The 18885-nt window shown below is 37.6% G+C and overlaps 1 protein-coding gene and 1 long non-coding RNA gene across 4 annotated transcripts in view; one reads left to right on the top strand and one right to left on the bottom strand.

The window, feature by feature from the left end:
• LOC113595649 (uncharacterized) overlaps positions 1-18885 on the top strand; it is a 551139-nt gene that overhangs the window by 395156 nt on the left and 137098 nt on the right. The window lies entirely within an intron of this gene.
• Positions 14949-18885, bottom strand: part of TNFSF4 (TNF superfamily member 4) — a 201490-nt gene continuing 197553 nt past the window's right edge. For both annotated transcript variants that reach the window (XM_053209456.1, XM_015077802.3), the window contains one exon: positions 14949-18047. In XM_053209456.1, the coding sequence (XP_053065431.1) occupies positions 17698-18047 (350 nt within the window). In that variant the 3' untranslated portion in view covers positions 14949-17697. The remainder of the gene's footprint in view (positions 18048-18885) is intronic.

Here is an 18885-nt window from a genome sequence, read left to right as displayed (position 1 = left end):
ACTCTACAGAAGGCACAAATAACCATCTAGATTAGAGAAGTATCTGCTTGGGACAAGGAAACTGAAGTCTGAGAGACTTGATCCTACCTTCCAAAGAGCCACCAAAGTGCTTCATGCAAGACTCTAAACACCTGTTGTGTTAAGCTGACTTTATTTGGTCAGTTCAATTGATGCTTTTTCTATTCTTTATATTCCCACATGAGCAAGGTGAAAAAAGATAAAAATACAGGGAAGAAGTTAACCATACCCCCCTTTCCCACTAGAAACTTCCAGGCTGGTCCAGAGATAAGGAGGACATAAGCCATTAAATCACATTTTGAGGTCTCTTTAATATCTTATCCTGGATATTGTAATTACTGACTTCAGACTGTGTTCTTAAAGTGACCATACCTCCTGAATAGAAAAGTCCTGGGATCTACCAGGGTTTACAGAGTAGGGAAAGATTATTTCTTCTTAGTAGACATTAAAGGGTTGGAGGGAGACAATGAAATTATACTCCGTTTATATCATGAATTACTTGTGGTCACTCTACTGCTTAGACTTCATGTGATCCATTCAGTATCCAGGGAGGGATATAGGGAGGTTCTAAAGCCAAGAGCTACAAATGCTATATAGAGCCAATACAATGTCAGCTAGGCCTCTTAGTTCCAAAAAAGAGAACTTACTCTGGCAACTTTAAGCAGAAAAGGAATTTATTAAGGCATTAGGTAGCTCAAGGGGCTGGAGAAATAAACTTATGGCTGAGTTTCCAGAAACTCCTCACAGAACCTCACCACAGAACAGTGTATCTACCATTGACCCCAGAACCAAGCCGCAGCCACCTGCACATAACCTTTTTTCTGACATGACTCACTCTGAATTGCATGTATTGGTAGAATCTAGATGACCTGCCATCACCATTCTACCCAACAAAGGTGGAAATCATAATAGGAGAATAATGAAAATATAGAGTCTTTTCAAAAGACGTTGAACAGCCACATGTAACAGATGACTTCAACTCATGGCATAAATACTTAGTATGCCCTTCATTCTAGTTTCTCATCCTGTTCATTGCACTGTGGAATATTCTTGCCTTTTTTCCAAATCCTGGAGGAATGACTAGGTTTCATAGCTCTTTTTGGTCATAGGAGGTTTATGCCTGTTTAGGATCCACAAAGATTACAAGTCACAGGGCCAACAGCCTAACATTTTTCCTTTTCTGCTACTTAATCTTAACATTCAGCCATGGACCACCACATCCATGCAAACCTCTCAAGGAGTTCTAATGCATAAGGACTTCTTTTTCTAATACAATAGCAGCCTATGTCTGTCCCACTCATCTGCACTTGTAATATCTTTCAATATCTTTTTATCTAACTATTATCTTATTTGTAAGGCAGCTGGAATGGACTGAAGAGAACTCCATCAGGGGTTATTTCTCACAGGCATTCATACATGGTACATGACAAATGTTCAGCAAATATTTGTATAATTGCCACATTTAGAAGTCAGGATACCACTGGATAGTAACCTCCTGAAAAATAACCCAAAGTCATGTGATCAAAGTTTTGCCACATTCTGCCACATCCACCTTTACCTGTGGCTTATCAGGAGCCCACCCACACAGTGTACCCAATTCAGTGCTTGCTTACCATTCCCACATCCCAGTGTTTCTGCCTGCTTGGATCCCAGAAGCATGGCTGGCTTCCAAGTTATTCTTCACAATTCTCTGAAGAAAGTTTCTGTAATACCAGTGTGAATAATGAGGACATGTCATAAGTAAGCTATGGGACTCATGATGTACACTACACTGTAGGTGAGTAGCTTCCTGAAGATCTTCTGCAGTGTAGGTAAGCCCTCACAAACAACTTGGTTTGGACTAGCATCAAATGACCCCCTCCTCTGAAAACCAGCCCCTTATTCCTCATATGAACTTCTTCTAACACTGTTTTTTAACCGGAGGGAAGAGTTCTGGTTTTTAATTTTGCTGCCTCTTTTTTCATGGTGCAGCCTTTCTTTAAGTGTTTGAAACTCTTTAAACTGGGGAACTTTGTATGGGGCCTGCTTATTCTGGTCATTGTGGGAGGGGAGCAGGGCATGAAGTTGGACCTTAGGCTTACCCTCTACTTTTAGCACACACATGTACCACTGTCTGCTGCACAGCACAACAGCCAAATCACTCCAGATATAGTGACTCAATTCATTTCCCTGATGAAGGCTCCAAGGTCTCCTCCCACATCTTGTATCTGTGGACTCTAGGCTTTAAAGCCCTTCAGTCACTTCTACCTCCACCATTATTTTGTCCTGCTTGTGATTAGTGTATAATTTTGGAGGACTGATTTCTCTGTAGATTGGCTCTAGTTTGATTTTTATCCACTTAGTATTCTCAAAATTTCACATTCACTGATGTAGTAATGATCTAGGGTCTATCTGGAAGCTGTTTATTACAAATCAATAGCCCCTTAATAGTAGGTTTTCACAACATTTTATAATTGACAAAACTTCTGATCATCTCATTTAATTCTTCTGACTTTGTCATGACATTTTACAAATGAAGACAGAGCAATTCAGAGTTTAGTGACTTGTGCAAAGTTATACAACCATAAATGAAGGAAATTGGATCTATGTACTCTATACTGTACAAGTAGTCAAAGGATGCTCAGTTATCCCACACCATGTTTCCCCCACATCCCCTCTCCCCATTGGAACAGCTCTTCAACCTGTAGGACTCACATCCCAACTCAGTCCCTTAATTATGTTAACTGGAACTCCTAATTTAGGCCCATCTCCATGGTTAGTTTTTCACTACGTTTTAAGTACCTCCAATACTTACATTTTTAATATTTTAGTTACAAAGAACTCTTCTTTATCTTACTAATGCCAATCAATTTTAGTATCTACCTGAAAAACCAGGTTAACAAAAATAATGATGCTAAACCAGGCCTAACAGAAGAGAATGTCTAGGTCAATTAGCAATGTCTGTCATGCAGGGGAGGAGATGTTGACAGCCTCTGAGACACACCTAAAATTTCTTCACTTATTCTGCCTCCATCTCTCCTTACTATCACCTCCTTTTTCTACTGGCCACATTTCCTTTAGTGGCTATGGGACTCAAGTATATTATTATATATTTATATCAACCTAATTTTTTTAAATTAAAGCCTCTTCTTCAACTTGGCATGTCAAGAGTATCTACCTATTTATTTCATAGCAACTTTTAAAGGATTTGGCTGACTTTGACCAAATTTATTAGTTACAAAAAGAATCCAGATACACAGTAAATTTCATTTGTATTTCAATCTATTCTGACATTGACCAAGAAGGTAGGAGTAGGTAACTGTTGATAAAATTTTTCAATATGTATAAGTAATTTCAGTAAGTAATTTTTAAACAAACACAAACGCAAGTTGATGCATAAGTCTCAAAAACACAGCTTCTCTGGTTCTTGGCCCCAAACCTCCTTTTTAGAATTTTAGAACTTCATCTGAGTACCTTAAAAGGAAGAAGTTTAGAAAGCATTCCCTTATTCAGTGACAGAACATTAAGCCAAGGGAAATAAAGAACTGTTTTGCAAACTCTTGGAACTCAGCTACTTTATTTGCCCAGTCTTTAAGGGTGGATGTTTCATTACTTGCCCAATCTTAAGAATTATTGGAAATCCCAGATAAGGCCTCTATTTTAAGTAACATTAAAAACAATTTTTTTTACTTATTTTTGAGAGAGTGCAAGCAGGGGAGGGGCAAAAAAGAGGAGGACAAAGGATCTGAAGCAGGCTCTGTGCTGACAGCAGCAAGCTCAATATGGGGCTTGAACTCATTAACTGCAAGATCATGACTGAATCAAAATCAGACACTCAAGTGACTGAGCCACCCAGGTGCCCCTTAAGTAACATTTTTATGTTAGGTATCTTAAACTCACAGAATCATCCAAGTAAATCATAAGCAGTGTAATTCACTCTTGGCCAACAAACATTTCTAGCCAAATTTCAGTCTCTCCATAGACACAGACCCCCAAGATAAATTAACTTTTGACACGTTATTTCTTTAGAAAGGGAACAAAGAACATGTAAGTGTGAGTAATGATAAAAACTGGAAAATAAAGTCAAATTTACGTCAAGAGTTGATGGTATCAGTAGCATCTGGCATATGTCAACACACTTGTCCAAATCTATGACTCAATCTGAAAAGAGCCAGATTGATTCCTTGGATTTTGTATGGTTTAAATTAGAGATGCTGTTTTCTCTGAAGAAGCATTCATCCTTGACTGAATTTTCTTCTAAGCCATGGTGTGTGAGAGGGGAGGAGGAGGAGAAGGGAGAGTGAGGCATGTATATGTTAATAATGGCAAATGATAAACAAAAGTGGAAATCTTCCATCTTCTCCTTCTGTGGAGCAGGAAGGCTATGTCATGTGATATCAGGAGAACAAAAAGGACCACCCATCTCTCTCATAGGAGCTACACCCTAAACTCTTCTTTGTAGGCAAAATAACCCTGTTATCAGCTCATTTGGATAAATCTGTAATTTTTACTTTGGTATGAATTTATCTACCTATTTATTCATTATTCATTCACTAGTCACCATACATTTACTAACTGGCTCTAAGATGCCTGAATTGCTGCTAGATGTTAGAGATAAAACTGTAGATATGACATAGCTATTGCTTTCACTGAACCTAGGTTTTAGTAAAGGAAGTATACAAGCAATTTATCAATTATACTTGATAAAAGACAAGACAGAAATATAGGATTTAATGAATGAAGAGGAAGTCTTCCTGGAACCAGTGATAATTAAGACCAGAGAAGGTAGATATTAAAAGTAGTCAAAGAGAGAGAAGAAAATATTTCATGCAGAATAGAGCAACAATTTTAAGGAACCAAAAATAATTTATTCTGTTTGAGATGTAGGTATTTGAGAGTCGAGGGCAAAATTAGGTAGGCATGCTATATAAGACTGAAGAGACAGGTAGACACCAGACCTTAAAGTTATACATATATTATTTAGAAATTGTGTATGGCTATAAGAGATGGAAGTCACCAAACAATGGTTTAATTAAGACACGGGGTTATTTTTCTCTCATGTACAACAAATCCAGGTATAGGCAGTCCAAATTATCTTCATGATGGAGGAAACATTAAAGATCTCAGCTTGGGGCGCCTGGGTGGTGCAGTCGGTTAAGCGTCCAACTTCAGCCAGGTCAGGATCTTGCGGTCCGTGAGTTTGAGCCCTGCGTCAGGCTCTGGGCTGATGGCTCAGAGCCTGGAGCCTGTTTCCGATTCTGTGTCTCCCTCTCTCTCTGCCCCTCGCCCATTCATGCTCTGTCTCTCTCTGTCCCAAAAATAAATAAACGTTGAAAAAAAATTTTTTTTAAATAAAGATCTCAGCTCATTCTTGCTTTCAATTCTTTCATATTTAGTGCAGGACTTCTTTCTATAAGACCATTTCAATGCCTCAAGATGGCCACTTTAGTTTGCGCCACTATTCTTCCAGTCAAGGAGATTGAAAGAGAAAAAAAAAATAACAACAGGTAACATTCCCCCAATTAAGTTCCCTTTTTGATGAAACTTTTCTAAATGCTACATTTGAAACTTTGGCTTTTATTCCATTGGCCAGAACTTAGTCATAATAACCATTCCTATAGGCAAGGGATGCTAGGAAATATGGTTTCTTAGCTGAGCACGGTTGCTCTCCCTAACAAAGTCAGGAAAAAGGGGAAAAAATACTAAAGGCAACTAGTAATCTTTTCTATGCCACACCATCTTAATTCTACCCTGTAGGCAATGGAGTCATCCAAGAGTTTCAAGCCAAGAAGTAACATGGTCAAACTTGACCTTAATTTTTTAAAAAGTTTAAAAAATTATTGAAAAATCTATTCTTATTACATATGCAGTCTATTTATATAATTTTCCATAAATTCATAAATAGGACTTCATAAATCATGTTTTTGGTGAAATATTTGATGCATGCAAAATAATATATATGTATGTGAACATTATGGAAGACAATAATAAAACAAATACTCATTACCCACTATAAAACTTAATAATCAGAATATTAGGGGTGTCTGGGTGCCTCAGTCGGTTAAGCACCTGACTCTTGATTTTGGCTTAGGTCATGATCTCACAGTTCATGGAATCAAGCCCCACATCGGGCTTTGCACTGAGTGCAGAGCCTGCTTGGGATTTTCTCTCTCCTCTCTCTTTCTCTGCCCCACTCTGCTCTGCTTTAATGTTTTTTAATAAACATTTAAAAAAAAGAATCAGAATATTAGAAATACTTCCTCATGTTTAAAAGCCATCACCCACATAGAGTCAAAATACCCACACTTTTCAGCTGCGTATGACCATGCTTTTTGTAGACACATAGATAAGGAAAGGTGATAACAATATGAGGCCTCAGTGGCCTCATATTTTCCCCATTGTCATGACTCATTCTAAAACTATACCAATAATAGCTACTACATAATTAGTGCTTATTATGTTCCAGGCATTCTTCTAAATGCTTTACACATATGAAATAACAATGCCATCAGCGATTCTGTGAAGTAAATATTATCCTCATTTCTATTTTACAAACTGAGGCATGGAGTAGTTTAGTATCTTTCCCAAAGTTACACAGCTAGTGAATGGTAAACCAGGATTCACACAAGTCATCTGGCTGCTGCTGATGATGATGATAGTGGTTGGTGATAGTTGCAGTCCTGGTGTTACCTTTTTCCCTTACATATGGCTGCTTCTCTACTAGAATGTTAGTATAATCTCTAAAATTTCACCTGTCTCTAACATTCTAGTCTGATTCCTTGATGTTCTGAGGTTTTAAACTTGGCTTTGTGAGTGATTCTATCTATAGTCAATTTCTTATTTTCTCCAAGTGTTTTAGTTGAGCAATTCTACTTACTGTAAAAGAAAAATCCCTAAATCTCAATGACATAAAATATTGGAAATTTCTTGCTATGTAGATCAAATAGGTGTTTCTGATTAGTGACAAGAGTGGGGAAAGAGGATCTATTCCAAGCAGTTGGTTACAAGCCCAGGCTGAAGAAGGTTTCAGAATTTCCCTGGGGTTTAATATTCACCAGTAGATAAGAGAACATGGATGACTGCAAGTGGGAGGGGCTCTAACTCACATTTCCTTGGATAGAACTCAGTCACATGACCACCACTAACTGCAAGGGAGGCTGGGAGTCCCAGAAAGAAGAGTAAATAGCTTTGTTGATTAACTAGTAGTCTCTGCTACTGTAAACCTTACTTTTCTTACTTTTCTCACCTCAATGCTAAGGCTGACTTTTTTTTTTAAGTTTTTTAAGCCTGTAGAATTTTCAATAATGAAAACCTACAGCCTTACCACTTCACACAAATCAAAAAGTCTTCACCATTTGCTGATCATCCAAAATACTCCACTTATATTACTCATCTTTCTTGCAAGCCCATATAAATTTGTCTTTACTTCTTTTAGAGGCTCTTATGTCTTTGGTTTCTGTGAATTAAGATCCTGCAGGACAGGAGATGTGGTTTCTACAGGTGGCAACTAAAAATTATTAAACATCTTTAAAATGTCATGAACTACATCACTTAATCCTCTCAACAATCTAACATAATAAGTTTAATTATCGCTATCTGTATGATGGTGGAGCAAGGAAGGCAATAAGTAGGGGACCTACAAGTAAGTGATCAGCCAAAATATACAGCTGCTAGATGATGGTAAAGTCTCAACTTCAACTCAAGCCTCCATTGATTCCAAGTATTAGATTTATACCAGTTGTATTATTCTGCTACCTTTCTACTTCTTTCAGATTCCCCAGAACACCTAGCACAATGTTAGTCACCTTGTGAAAACAAAAATTTAACAAATACTTGTTCAAGTAAATTGAATTGAATTTTATATGTCCTCAAATTTAATATACCTTTAGTGGAACCTATGCTCTTGAAGGAAACTTATATCATCCCTTCCTTTATTTCTTGTCCTTTTCATTCCTGCTTTATTTTTCCTTTTCCTTCACTTACATTCAGTCAGTCCTTTTGTTGATGCTTGTAAGGTCTATCTCAGCCTCTGCAACCCCCCACCCCACCCTGAGAAGGAAGCTTTTATTTAGGAAGTTATGGCACATTGTGCTGTCACTTAGCCACTTGAAAATTTCTGGCAAAAATCTTATGAAGAGCATAACTTACTATACTTTGAAAAATGTTCCTGTTTTATTTAACTTTGTGGGGGAAAAAACAATTCAGACCTTCCTATGAAATGTGATTCTAGACACAATTGTCTACATGTATGCACTTAGCTCAGGACACTATTCTTTCTCCACGCTCCTCAGCTAGATTTTATTCCTCTTCCAGACAGACTCCTATCGGGTGGTATATGAGTTATATTTTCAATTGACACTAAATTAATGGACAATCTGCCAAGCTAGAAGAAGAAAGGCATACTTTTTCTTTCATCTAACACCAGCTGGCTAAAGCCTCCTCTTACAAATGTCTTTTGCTCGTAAGCATATTGCTGGGCTAGAGACTCAGAATGAATGCTACAGCATCCTTATATCTTGTACAAAGTACCTTGTTTAAGGAAATTGTAAGCAGATAATTAGTAATGGTGTAATTGATTTTTTTGTGTATATGTAATTATGGTTTATGATGTTTGTCTAATAAATTATATCCATAGGAAGTAAATACTTTTAGAAAACAGTAAAACTGTGGCTCCTTGGGGAGCTATTTCCATACTACCAATCTAGACCAAGCAAAACAAAACAAAAACATTTGCTGGGGGGCAGGACCTGGATTTGTAGAAGGAACTTTTCACTATTTAATGAAGAGACATTATTAATGAAGATACTTTATCCTTCAGATATTACATTACTTTGGGGAAAAAAGAAATGTGGACCCAGTATGAGAATTTTATTAGCAATATCAGTGTTTTATCTCTGTACCTGCTAAATTTCTTCAGGGTAAATCATTTATTTATTCACACAAAAAATATTTACTGGCCAACTTTATATGCTTAGCACTATGCTAAGTACAGAAATTCATAATTTTGAAAATAATAAGGTCATAAAAGAATTATATAATATATAATGGGAATTCAGAGAAAGGAAAAGCTTTCTTCTGCCTACTGGAATTTAAAAAATCCTTATAGAGGAATTTTTTTGAAGCTGAGCCTTGAATGATTATTATACATTTACTTTATTCCACATTATACACAACAGTTTGAGAATAGCAATTCTAATATATAACTGCAATCAATAATGCAATTAGTAAGAACAGCTTAAAACATATTTTTAATAATCCTCCTCATTCTTCCCTACCCATTTTAAAGTTATAATATACCTACATGTCAGAGGATATAGCCATTATATGCCATAGTCTCTTCCTTTTAAGCCTTATTTTTGTAAAAACCAGGTGTTTCATGATCACAAGTTCTTAGGTCAATGTCTGTCTAGTTATTTTAGTTGTCTGGAGCTCATTTTCTAATAGATTCTTCATGAAGGGCTCACAGGAACAATATTTTCTGAGTTCTTTTTTTTTAATTTTTTTTTTAACGTTTATTTATTTTTGAGACAGAGAGAGACAGAGCATGAATGGGGGAGGGTCAGAGAGAGGGAGACACAGAATCGGAAACAGGCTCCAGGCTCTGAGCCATCAGCCCAGAGCCCGACGCAGGGCTCGAACTCACGGACCGCGAGATCGTGACCTGAGCCGAAGTCGGATGCTCAAGTGACTGAGCCACCCAGGCGCCCCTTTTCTGAGTTCTTAAAAGTTGTTTTCCATGCCAAACTATACTTGAATGTCGGTTTTGCTGGATATAAAATCCTTTGGCTCATATTTTTCCGTTGGGTCTTTTAAATATATTTTCTCCTTTCTTCTGGTTAAAGTGTTTGTGGCAAGCTGCATAATGCCCCCACCCCAAAGATATCCGTGTTCTAATACCTGGAACCCGTGAATATTACCTTACATGGCAAAAAGCACAGTGCAGATGTGATTAAATTAAGGATCTTCAGATAGGGACATTATCCTAGATTATCCAAATGGGCCCTAAATGTAATCACAAGTATCCTGATGAGAGGGAGGCAGAGGCAGGTAGGGAGGTAAAGGCAGAAAACAATGTAATGGTTGAAGCAAGGAGAGAAAATGTGAGGTGATATGGGGCTATTAACCAAGGAATGAGAATAGCCTCTAGAAGCTGACAAAGAATTGGATTCTTCCTGAGAGCTTCCAGGAGGATGTAGCCTCTTTTACATTTTTATTTTAGCCCTGTAAGACTCTTTACAGACTTGCGGCCTCTAAAACTGTAAAAGAATAAATTTCTGTTATTTTAAGCCAGTTAGTTTGTGGCAATTTGTTAGAGCAGACAGAAAAATAATAGTGTTCGTGAGTCTGGTGATAATATTTTTGCGAAGACACTTAGGGAATTTTTCATATTTTCTTAAGTTCAGTAATTTTTAAAATTCAGTCATTCAGGGTCAGTATTCCTAAGGTATGTACACTGCATTTCAATTTGTGTTTTCAAATCTTTTTCTATTTCAGAAGTTTTTTAAATTATAATTTTAGTATTTCTCCTGTTTTCTGTATTAGTTTTCTTCTTCAAGGACTACTGTTACCTTACATATTGGATCTTCTTTGCCTAGTCTCAATACTGTCACTTTCTCTTGAACACCATACCCATACAAACAAGCTGGAACCCACATCTGTCTGTAGGTACCACCAACTTTGAGGACACGGGTGACGGCAGGGAAAATTAGATCCCACAGAGCTGCATAAATGCCTGGCTTGGGACTTGGAGAAGCTATAGAAGATCTGCAAGGAGCTAGATGAGCTGTGGGTCCAGGTGTTGCCCCACAGAAGCATAGTGAGCTGGCAGATCCACAACAATGACTGTGAGCTGCCACAGTACCTGGCACTGTACTCTAGCCTTTCAAGTATAAAGATGGCTGCTCCTTCATTTCCACCTTCCAGATCTCATGCAGACTTCTCCCTGTAACTCTATAGGGAAAATAATTCTAGGAATTATTCTTCCATGTTCACTAACTTGTGCTAGTACAAACCCACCACAGTTCACCCCTTGTCAACAGGGCATCTTTAATCATAATTTATTTCCAAATAAATATTATATCAAAATGATGGTTCCACCCAGTGATGCAGCTGTGCCTTGTACAATATTCTAGCTCTTCCCCAAATAAGATCCAAAGTTCATTCATCCATCTGTGGATGATGTTCCTTATTTTTGCAGCTGAGTCATACTCCCTCTTTGATATTATGTTACTTAAAATACAAGATGTAAAGTTAACTACTATTAACAGATGACAAAGGAATGGAGAGTTGGAAGGAAAACATTGGTTAGTACATACATCAATGTAGTCATATCAGAATTAGGAAGGAATACAACTAGTAGATTCCTCATTTCTAAAACTGGTCACATGGTCATAGATAGTATTTTTAACTTCCTTTTCCCACTACTCACCCCCAACTCATTGGCCCCTGTCAGCATTTTGGTTTCAAGCAGCTGGTTTCTCCCAACTTTCACATCATGAGTTAAATGTCATCTTTTCAATGAAGTCTCTTCCCAACTTAAAGTGGATAAGCCCTTTTTGTTTCTTCTAGCACTCTGACTTGTTCTTTCCTTGTTTTTATTTGTTGTTTCTTATTTCTTCCAGACTCTCAAAACAATAATGGTTTTAATGAGTGAACACATTAATCTCTCCCTTTATCTACCACCTAAACCCTATCAATCATTAGGTCCAATTTTTTGCTTTACAGATCCATTTTTTGCTTTACAGACATCAACACTTGGTTTCTTATTTGGTAGCCTGGCTTCTAGCTTCTTCCCACTCAGTTAAGACCACATACTATGGTAAATACCTAGTGAAAAGAAACTATTTCATATTTGTATTTAGATTTCTAGTATCCAGCACAGTAGGCACATGGTAACATACAGTAGAAATTCAATAATTATCTGTGGATGAATGGTTAAAATATTATTAATTATATAAGGGATGTCATATAAGAAATCTACTGATTCTCATGATGGTCTCCTTATCTTAGGAATTCAGTACTCTAAGAATGAAAATTCATAGGCAAAATTCTTTTGGACTTGCACATGTCTGCTTTTTAAAAAAATGTGTATTTGATGAGTAATAAAAATGAGATTTAACTGTAAATGGAATGAGAAGTGTTTTGCATCAGTTTTTAAGAGTTTAAAATAGTAGGAACATGATTAATGGGACATAAATAGTATTCATGAAAAAATATAAAAATCACGTGGCACATTTTATCCATGTATGTTAGGGGCAGAATGGATGATAGACATGATAACAGCAAGTATTGGGGGCTTAAGAATAAAAGATGATTAAGAATAACAGCTCATTTTCATTTCTAATGAGGAAAAAAAAATATCACAAAATGCCTAGCACAATGCCTGATGTAAAATAGGAGTAGAACAAATTTAGGTTGACTGCTTGACTATTGCTTGATTCATAATAATGAAGATATTTTACAAATTAAAAGATTCAAGTTGCCTTAAAGAATGGTCATAGGATTATAGAATGTTACCTCTTAAAATTCATTGTAAGGGGAAGATATAGATTGTCATATACTAAAAATCTCTAAGGTAACATATGTTCTTATTAATAAATAGTGTACCCTAAATAAAAGTAGACAGCTGGACTGAAATGACCTTTAGAGATTACTTCCTGCTTATATTTCTACAATATCAAGTCTTGTTGATTACTTTTTTATTTTGTTATTGTTCTTCTTTTAACCTCAAACCTCAAAAACCAAAGGTCAAGACAGCATAATCAGTAGGAAAATGAAAGGTCTTTTATATACATCAGCAATAAAGAGAGTGTATATGAAAGTAAAAGTATTTTCTCAGCTTTGACATGACTCCAAGGAAACCCAAATGCTGAAATTCTGTGCTTCAGCTCTTAAAATCCCTCTGTTTTCTACCACAGATGGGCCATGAAAAGATAAACAAAGTCAACCAGTTCCATTAACGAAAATGCTGGTCAGGACCATGTTTAACTGTGCTCATGCACAATGGCTTCAGATATCTCAAGGGCTGTGGCAGAAAGCTGGAATACCCTGGATGCTTAGCATCCTCTTCCTATGTCAACTCCCTGCCAGCTTCCAGATAGAATGCTACCTTAATTGTCCCCCCAGGCACCAGTCAGAACTAAAGGTCCTTATATGCCATGCCTTCAAGATTAAAAAGAACCATCCAACCAGCTTTTGTTGGAGGGGGGAGGGGAGTGGTGGTGGTAAAGCATTATAGGCTTCATGTGTCAGTTCTCCTCAGTAATAATTACATTTAAATTTTACCCATATCCTTTCATGTCTTGATCCCATGGATCACAGATTGAATGAGTGGCTATGACAGCCACCATGGCTAGTTACTAGGAACTCTAGGGAGAGGTTCCAAGCCACCCACATACTCTGTGAGTGAAGCTACTGCCAGTGAAAGAAAATTATAGATAGACAGATGGATAGATAGATAGATAGACAGACAGAACTAGGCAATTTCAAAGCACTGCCAAAAATTTAATTTTAGAAACAGGGTATATTTAAGACAAAAACAAATAAATGTGCAGAGAGATTGAAATCCCCAGGGATTATTTTTTAGTGCTCATAACATCTCAGGTTGATATTTTTTTTTAAATACTACTTTTTAGAAAACATGTAATATTTTAAAAATGACCCAGTGTAATCTTTATTAAACATTTACTTTGAATTTAATAAGAAAACTTCTATATGTCTTTTTCTGAAAGTATTAAAAATGTGGCTATTATGAAATTTCTTTTTCTCATTTTTTTCTAGTTAAAGTAATTTGAAGCTTTTGTTCAACTGACAGAAAGTAAGATTCTCCTATGAATTGGGTCAAAATGAAAAAGTGACACTGACAAGAACTTAGACTTTTTCCAAAACCGTGATAAATTCTTCTCAAAAACCTGTGTTTCCTTTTGTAAGACATGATCCAAAATTCTCAGTTTTGTCTTTACACCTCCAATATTTTATCCTCAAACTACCCATTAATCCTGTCTCCCACAATGACCAAACACAAATCCCTGTCTTGGAAAAATAGAAACAAAGAAATGAGTGAATGAGTGCCATAACCATAGTGGTAGCTCCTTGTCCCCAGAAAACACCAGGAGAAGTCCTACCCCTTTGCCTTTGTACACACTGTTCTTCCCCAGCTATGTTCTCCTTCCATCTTCTCCAGTCTAAATCCTACAAGGCTCTTCCATTATGCTTCCGTGATCTCTCATACTAAACCCCATAATTCTTTTATTCCTTTGGCACTTAAAGTGACTTTTGTAAATTAATAGTTATTGGGTATTGAGACCAACCATGTTTCAGACAATATGTCGGGTACTCTCAGGGTCACAAAACTCCAGAAGGTATGTATTAATATCCCCATTTTACAGATAAGGAGAGTAATAAGGTTTAGGATGTAATTACTACTAAGGAGAAGGGACATAATACTCAAAGAAATCATCCCAGGTTTAGAAATGAGGCAAGAATTCCTGAGAGAAAGAAGAACAGTACATAGTAGAATTGTATTTGAATCAGTCTCATGAACAAGAAGAGGAGCCCTAAGGACTTCTAGTGAATATCTTTTCAAAAGCAAAGATGGAATTTGGATAGTTGTATGCCCGGACATAGTTCCGATGGTTGAAATTGGAAGCAGTTGGGGCGCCTTAACTCAGTCGGTTAAGCATCCGACTTCAGCTCAGGTTACGATCTCGCGGTCCCCCTCGTCGGGCTCTGGGCTGATGGCTGAGGGCCTGGAGCCTGCTTCCGATTCTGTGTCTCCCTCTCTCTCTGCCCCTCCCCCATTCATGCTCTGTCTCTCTCTGTCTCAAAAATAAATAAAGGTTAAAAAAAATTTTTTTTTTAAATAAAAAAAAAAAGAAATTGGAAGCAGTTAGGAAACTGGAACACGTGCCCCATCCTTCCCTCATCAAGGAATTAGCTGATCATAACAAAGAAAGGAAGAGAAGGATAAATAAAAACTGCAGCAGCACTTTAGCCAGTAGTGAATTCTGAAATCTTTTATTTGTTTCCATGTAAATATCAATATTATTATTAGCTATATTATTAATATCAATATTAATACTTCCTGAGAGCCAGAAAAGCACTAACTACAAAATTATGTCTTAAAATAGGGGACCTGCCCAGTATGCTTAAGAACAAATTATGATTTTGGATCAAGATTGGAATCCCTTAAGCCATCCCCTAAACAGAAAGTTACTAAGTAACGATTGCAGCTGCTTTTTGAAAGAATCCTCAAGAAGGCTGAGTGAAGATGTTAGTTTGTCTAAGAAAAAAAAATCCAAGGCTATACATCTTGACTCACAGCAACCAGTATGTAGACATTTAGTATGTACATTCACAGTTAGCACTATAAGATTCTAAAATGATCATTTAACAGGAGAGGAAAACAGGATCCAAAAATGGGAAGTTACTTGCTTAAGGTCACATAGCTAGTTACTGACTGAATCAAATTAGGTTTTCAATCTCCTGACTTTTCATTCAGCTCTCTTTCCACAAAACTTTGTTGTCTCCAAAGAAGGGTTAATTATCTTTCTGAAGGAATGACTTAAAGAGGACAAACATATTTTTGATGGGTAGAAGTGGGAGAGGGGGTGAAGCTGGTGCATGGCAAAATAAAATCCCTGCATGGCCAAAGGAGGCCAGCATGGGAAGAGCAAGCCACATGTACCCAAAGGGAGTGGGCATCTGTGAGGAAGGACCATGACACCAAAGACAGATAACCCACAGAACAATTATGCTTAGGCCTGGAATGTGCATGTCCAGGAGAAATATAGTTAGACATTTCAAACTTTAAAAAGTAAATATATATATTCTTAAATATTATCTAAGTCATAAACATTTACTTATTAGATATCACCCATTGAGTAACTTCAACTTTGCAGACCATAGTCAATAACAAAGAAATACACACACACACACACACACACACACACACACACACACCCTACACACACCGACACACAGAGATTTAAATTCTCTGAGTAGTTAAGACAAATGTCATAGAGTATCTTGCTCAGAACAATTCATGTAAAGCATTTAGCCCAATGCCTGGTCCACAGCAGACCCTCCACTAATGTTTACCTATGATTATGCTCATGGTCATGATCATGATCATGAGTATGTGACTGCCTTGGCAGCCACTCAGAGCTTGGTTACTCTTATGCACAATTTCTCTTATTTAGCTCCTTTTTATGATGCATCTTTGTTTAGCTTCTCTCCATAACAGATTAAAATAGAGGGTGCAGGAACATAGGTGGACATAGATAAAACACATGGAAAACTGTGTTAAATAGATAGGAAAAAGTCAAAATGTAATTGAGGCCATTTAGTGTAGGGGCACACTGCCTTCCACCTTTCTGGAGATCCTGAAGATATCACTCTACAATCACTGTGATGACACAGAACCATCCAGAAAGATTCTATGTTATGTTATACACTCTATTTAAAATGGGAGAAGGACATTTGCTGCCATTTAAAAATTTTATCAAAAATTTGAGTTCTTACAAATCATCTGGAAGTTTGTCCACAGTGCCATAAGCCTGATGCATCCATAGGGATGTTTAAATTAAAAATAAGTGGATCTTTTCCCCTATTGGTATTGGCTGATTATTGGTCATTCTAGTCTCAATTATCAATGTGAGATCATATATGGTATGACGGTGTTTGTAGACAGATGTCAGTATTTTTCATGTAATAGCTTCTCAGTGTCTCAACATAAATTTGTGTTTAAGAAAAGAATTGCTTCATTTTTTAAACTAGCAATGTGGTATACATGTGCAAGAAATGGAGCTGATTGTATATTCAGCATAAGCAGGAGAATGCACATGGGTTGCTTTGCCTCCTGCTTATGTCTTTTCCTTCCCAGACTATTTAAATTCTTACTGACTTTTACCCTGAGATGTCCAGTTTCACTGCTCTCCCATGCGATAAAGATAACCTTCACAATAAATTATCTTGCTCTCCCGAGTTTGGAAAAATCTCTTACAGTTTTCCTGAAGTTTCTGATTACATATTTCATAGCATCTTTGAAGGGAAATCTCTATTAATTACATTGGAGGCTGGAAAAGCAAAGTGGCAAAGAAAAAAAAAAAAAAGCCCAGAGCACAGAGTATTCTTTAGCTGGCTGTCTTCAAGTCCTGGCAGCTGTTCTCAAGACGATTTTCCTTTTGAACTCCACCAAATGAGAGAAGTATTTAGGTACTATGCAAATAGCAACTAATTTCATCTTGGAGAGATACCACCTTTGACAGATTCATGTCCCCTTCCTTTGTCCTCTTCATTTTGATAAAGCCAGATGTCAAATTTCCAGCAAAGGGTAGTCAAGTGTCTTTTTCAATAAAGAAAGTTTATTATGACAATTTCCTGATCAATAGAAATAATGTGCCTTAAGGAAGGGGCACTTATTTTCTCATTTTTGTAGAGGTAACTAGTAAGCTTGACGCAACCATCAGGGATGAGGGATAGGTGATTTAGAAGATGTGAAGATAAATAAAGTTAATTCGTATGTAAAATAAGTTTTAAATATCCCTGAGTTAGGGGATCTGCTTCTGGTCACATCCCGTGTGGCCATATATGGGGGCTAAGCTAGGACGACTTCTCCACTCCCACAGAAGAATCAGAGTCCTGTCCAACCCCAGTTCAGTGTTCTTGCTGGTGCCAGGCTTAGGTGCAGCCCTCAGGTCCTCAGTAGGCACAGAATCCACCAGGAGTTTGAAGAATGACAATCAATTCCCCACCATTCACCTGGATGTCTTTGTAGGAGGTATTGTGAGTGGTCACGTTAAAGTAGACTTTGTCCTTAAAAGCTAGATGGGCCACTCCAATGGAGTCGACAGATTTGACCTTGCTCAGGGAGAAGAGAGGTTTCCGACCCTTCCGGTAATAAAGGCTGAGGCTGAGCTCCTCAGAGAAGTAGCCCTTCAGAGAGATGAGATAGAACCCATCACAGTTGATGATGATTGAGTTGTCTTGCACCTTCATGGTTTCATCCTTGTTTGGGGATGTGATGATGCAACCTGTCCCATTCCCACACTCTAAGGAGGGGAGGGCAAGAAGAAGAAAAAAAAAAGAATGATTTCTTAGCACAGCATTGGGCAACAATCTTCCAGTACATCTAAAAACATATGAAGAGAACATGATCGGGAAAGATTTTTGAAAAGAATAAAAGAAGGAGAGCATTGTGTTTCCACATGAGGGTTGGAGTCTGCTTTACCTGGGGAATGGAAGAAGAGGCAAAGCTAATACTAGTGGCCAAGTGGATTTCAGAACGGAGCTGGATGCAAAAACTAAGAGGTTAGAGAAACTGGCAGTGGTCGCAACAGACCAGTGGCGGGAAATGGCACTTCGAAGTTTCTCTGATTTTTCAAAACCAGGAGGTGTTGCCACTTCAGTGCTTCCTTCCTTTTTCAATGAATAGACAAGGGCAAAGGGTAGCAGGAGTGCCCCTGCCCAGGGCCTGCACACCCCATTCACACAAAGCAATTGCTCTTAATGCTGCCCTATCCTCTCTCCACCTGACTGTGAAGTGCAAGTCTGCCACATGCCCTGGGCACTGGACTTATCAACAGCATTTACTACTGATCTTTGCTAGCAGTCACTTAAGTTCGATAATGCCGCCATGCCCAGAATGTCTGTGGGCTCAGTTCTGCTCAATACGATGTAGGTGGAAGAGTTCAAGAACACAGACCTGCTTCTCCATTTTACCTTTTTATTGCTAGTTTTTCCTGGAAAGTGCTTTGGGGAAAGTTACTACCACAGGAGAGAGAAGATAAAGGATGGGGGAGGACACAGATTGATAGCTTTGGTAGCTTTGTGTAGGGCCATTCCAAGTGTAAGGCAAAAAGACTAAATTTCTTTTATTTCTACCTCAGC

The sequence above is a fragment of the Acinonyx jubatus genome, chromosome E4, assembly GCF_027475565.1.
Source record: "Acinonyx jubatus isolate Ajub_Pintada_27869175 chromosome E4, VMU_Ajub_asm_v1.0, whole genome shotgun sequence".
Taxonomy (NCBI): Eukaryota; Metazoa; Chordata; class Mammalia; order Carnivora; family Felidae; genus Acinonyx; species Acinonyx jubatus.
Note: the sequence above shows the minus strand (reverse complement) of the source record. Positions and strands in the feature narration are given on the sequence as shown.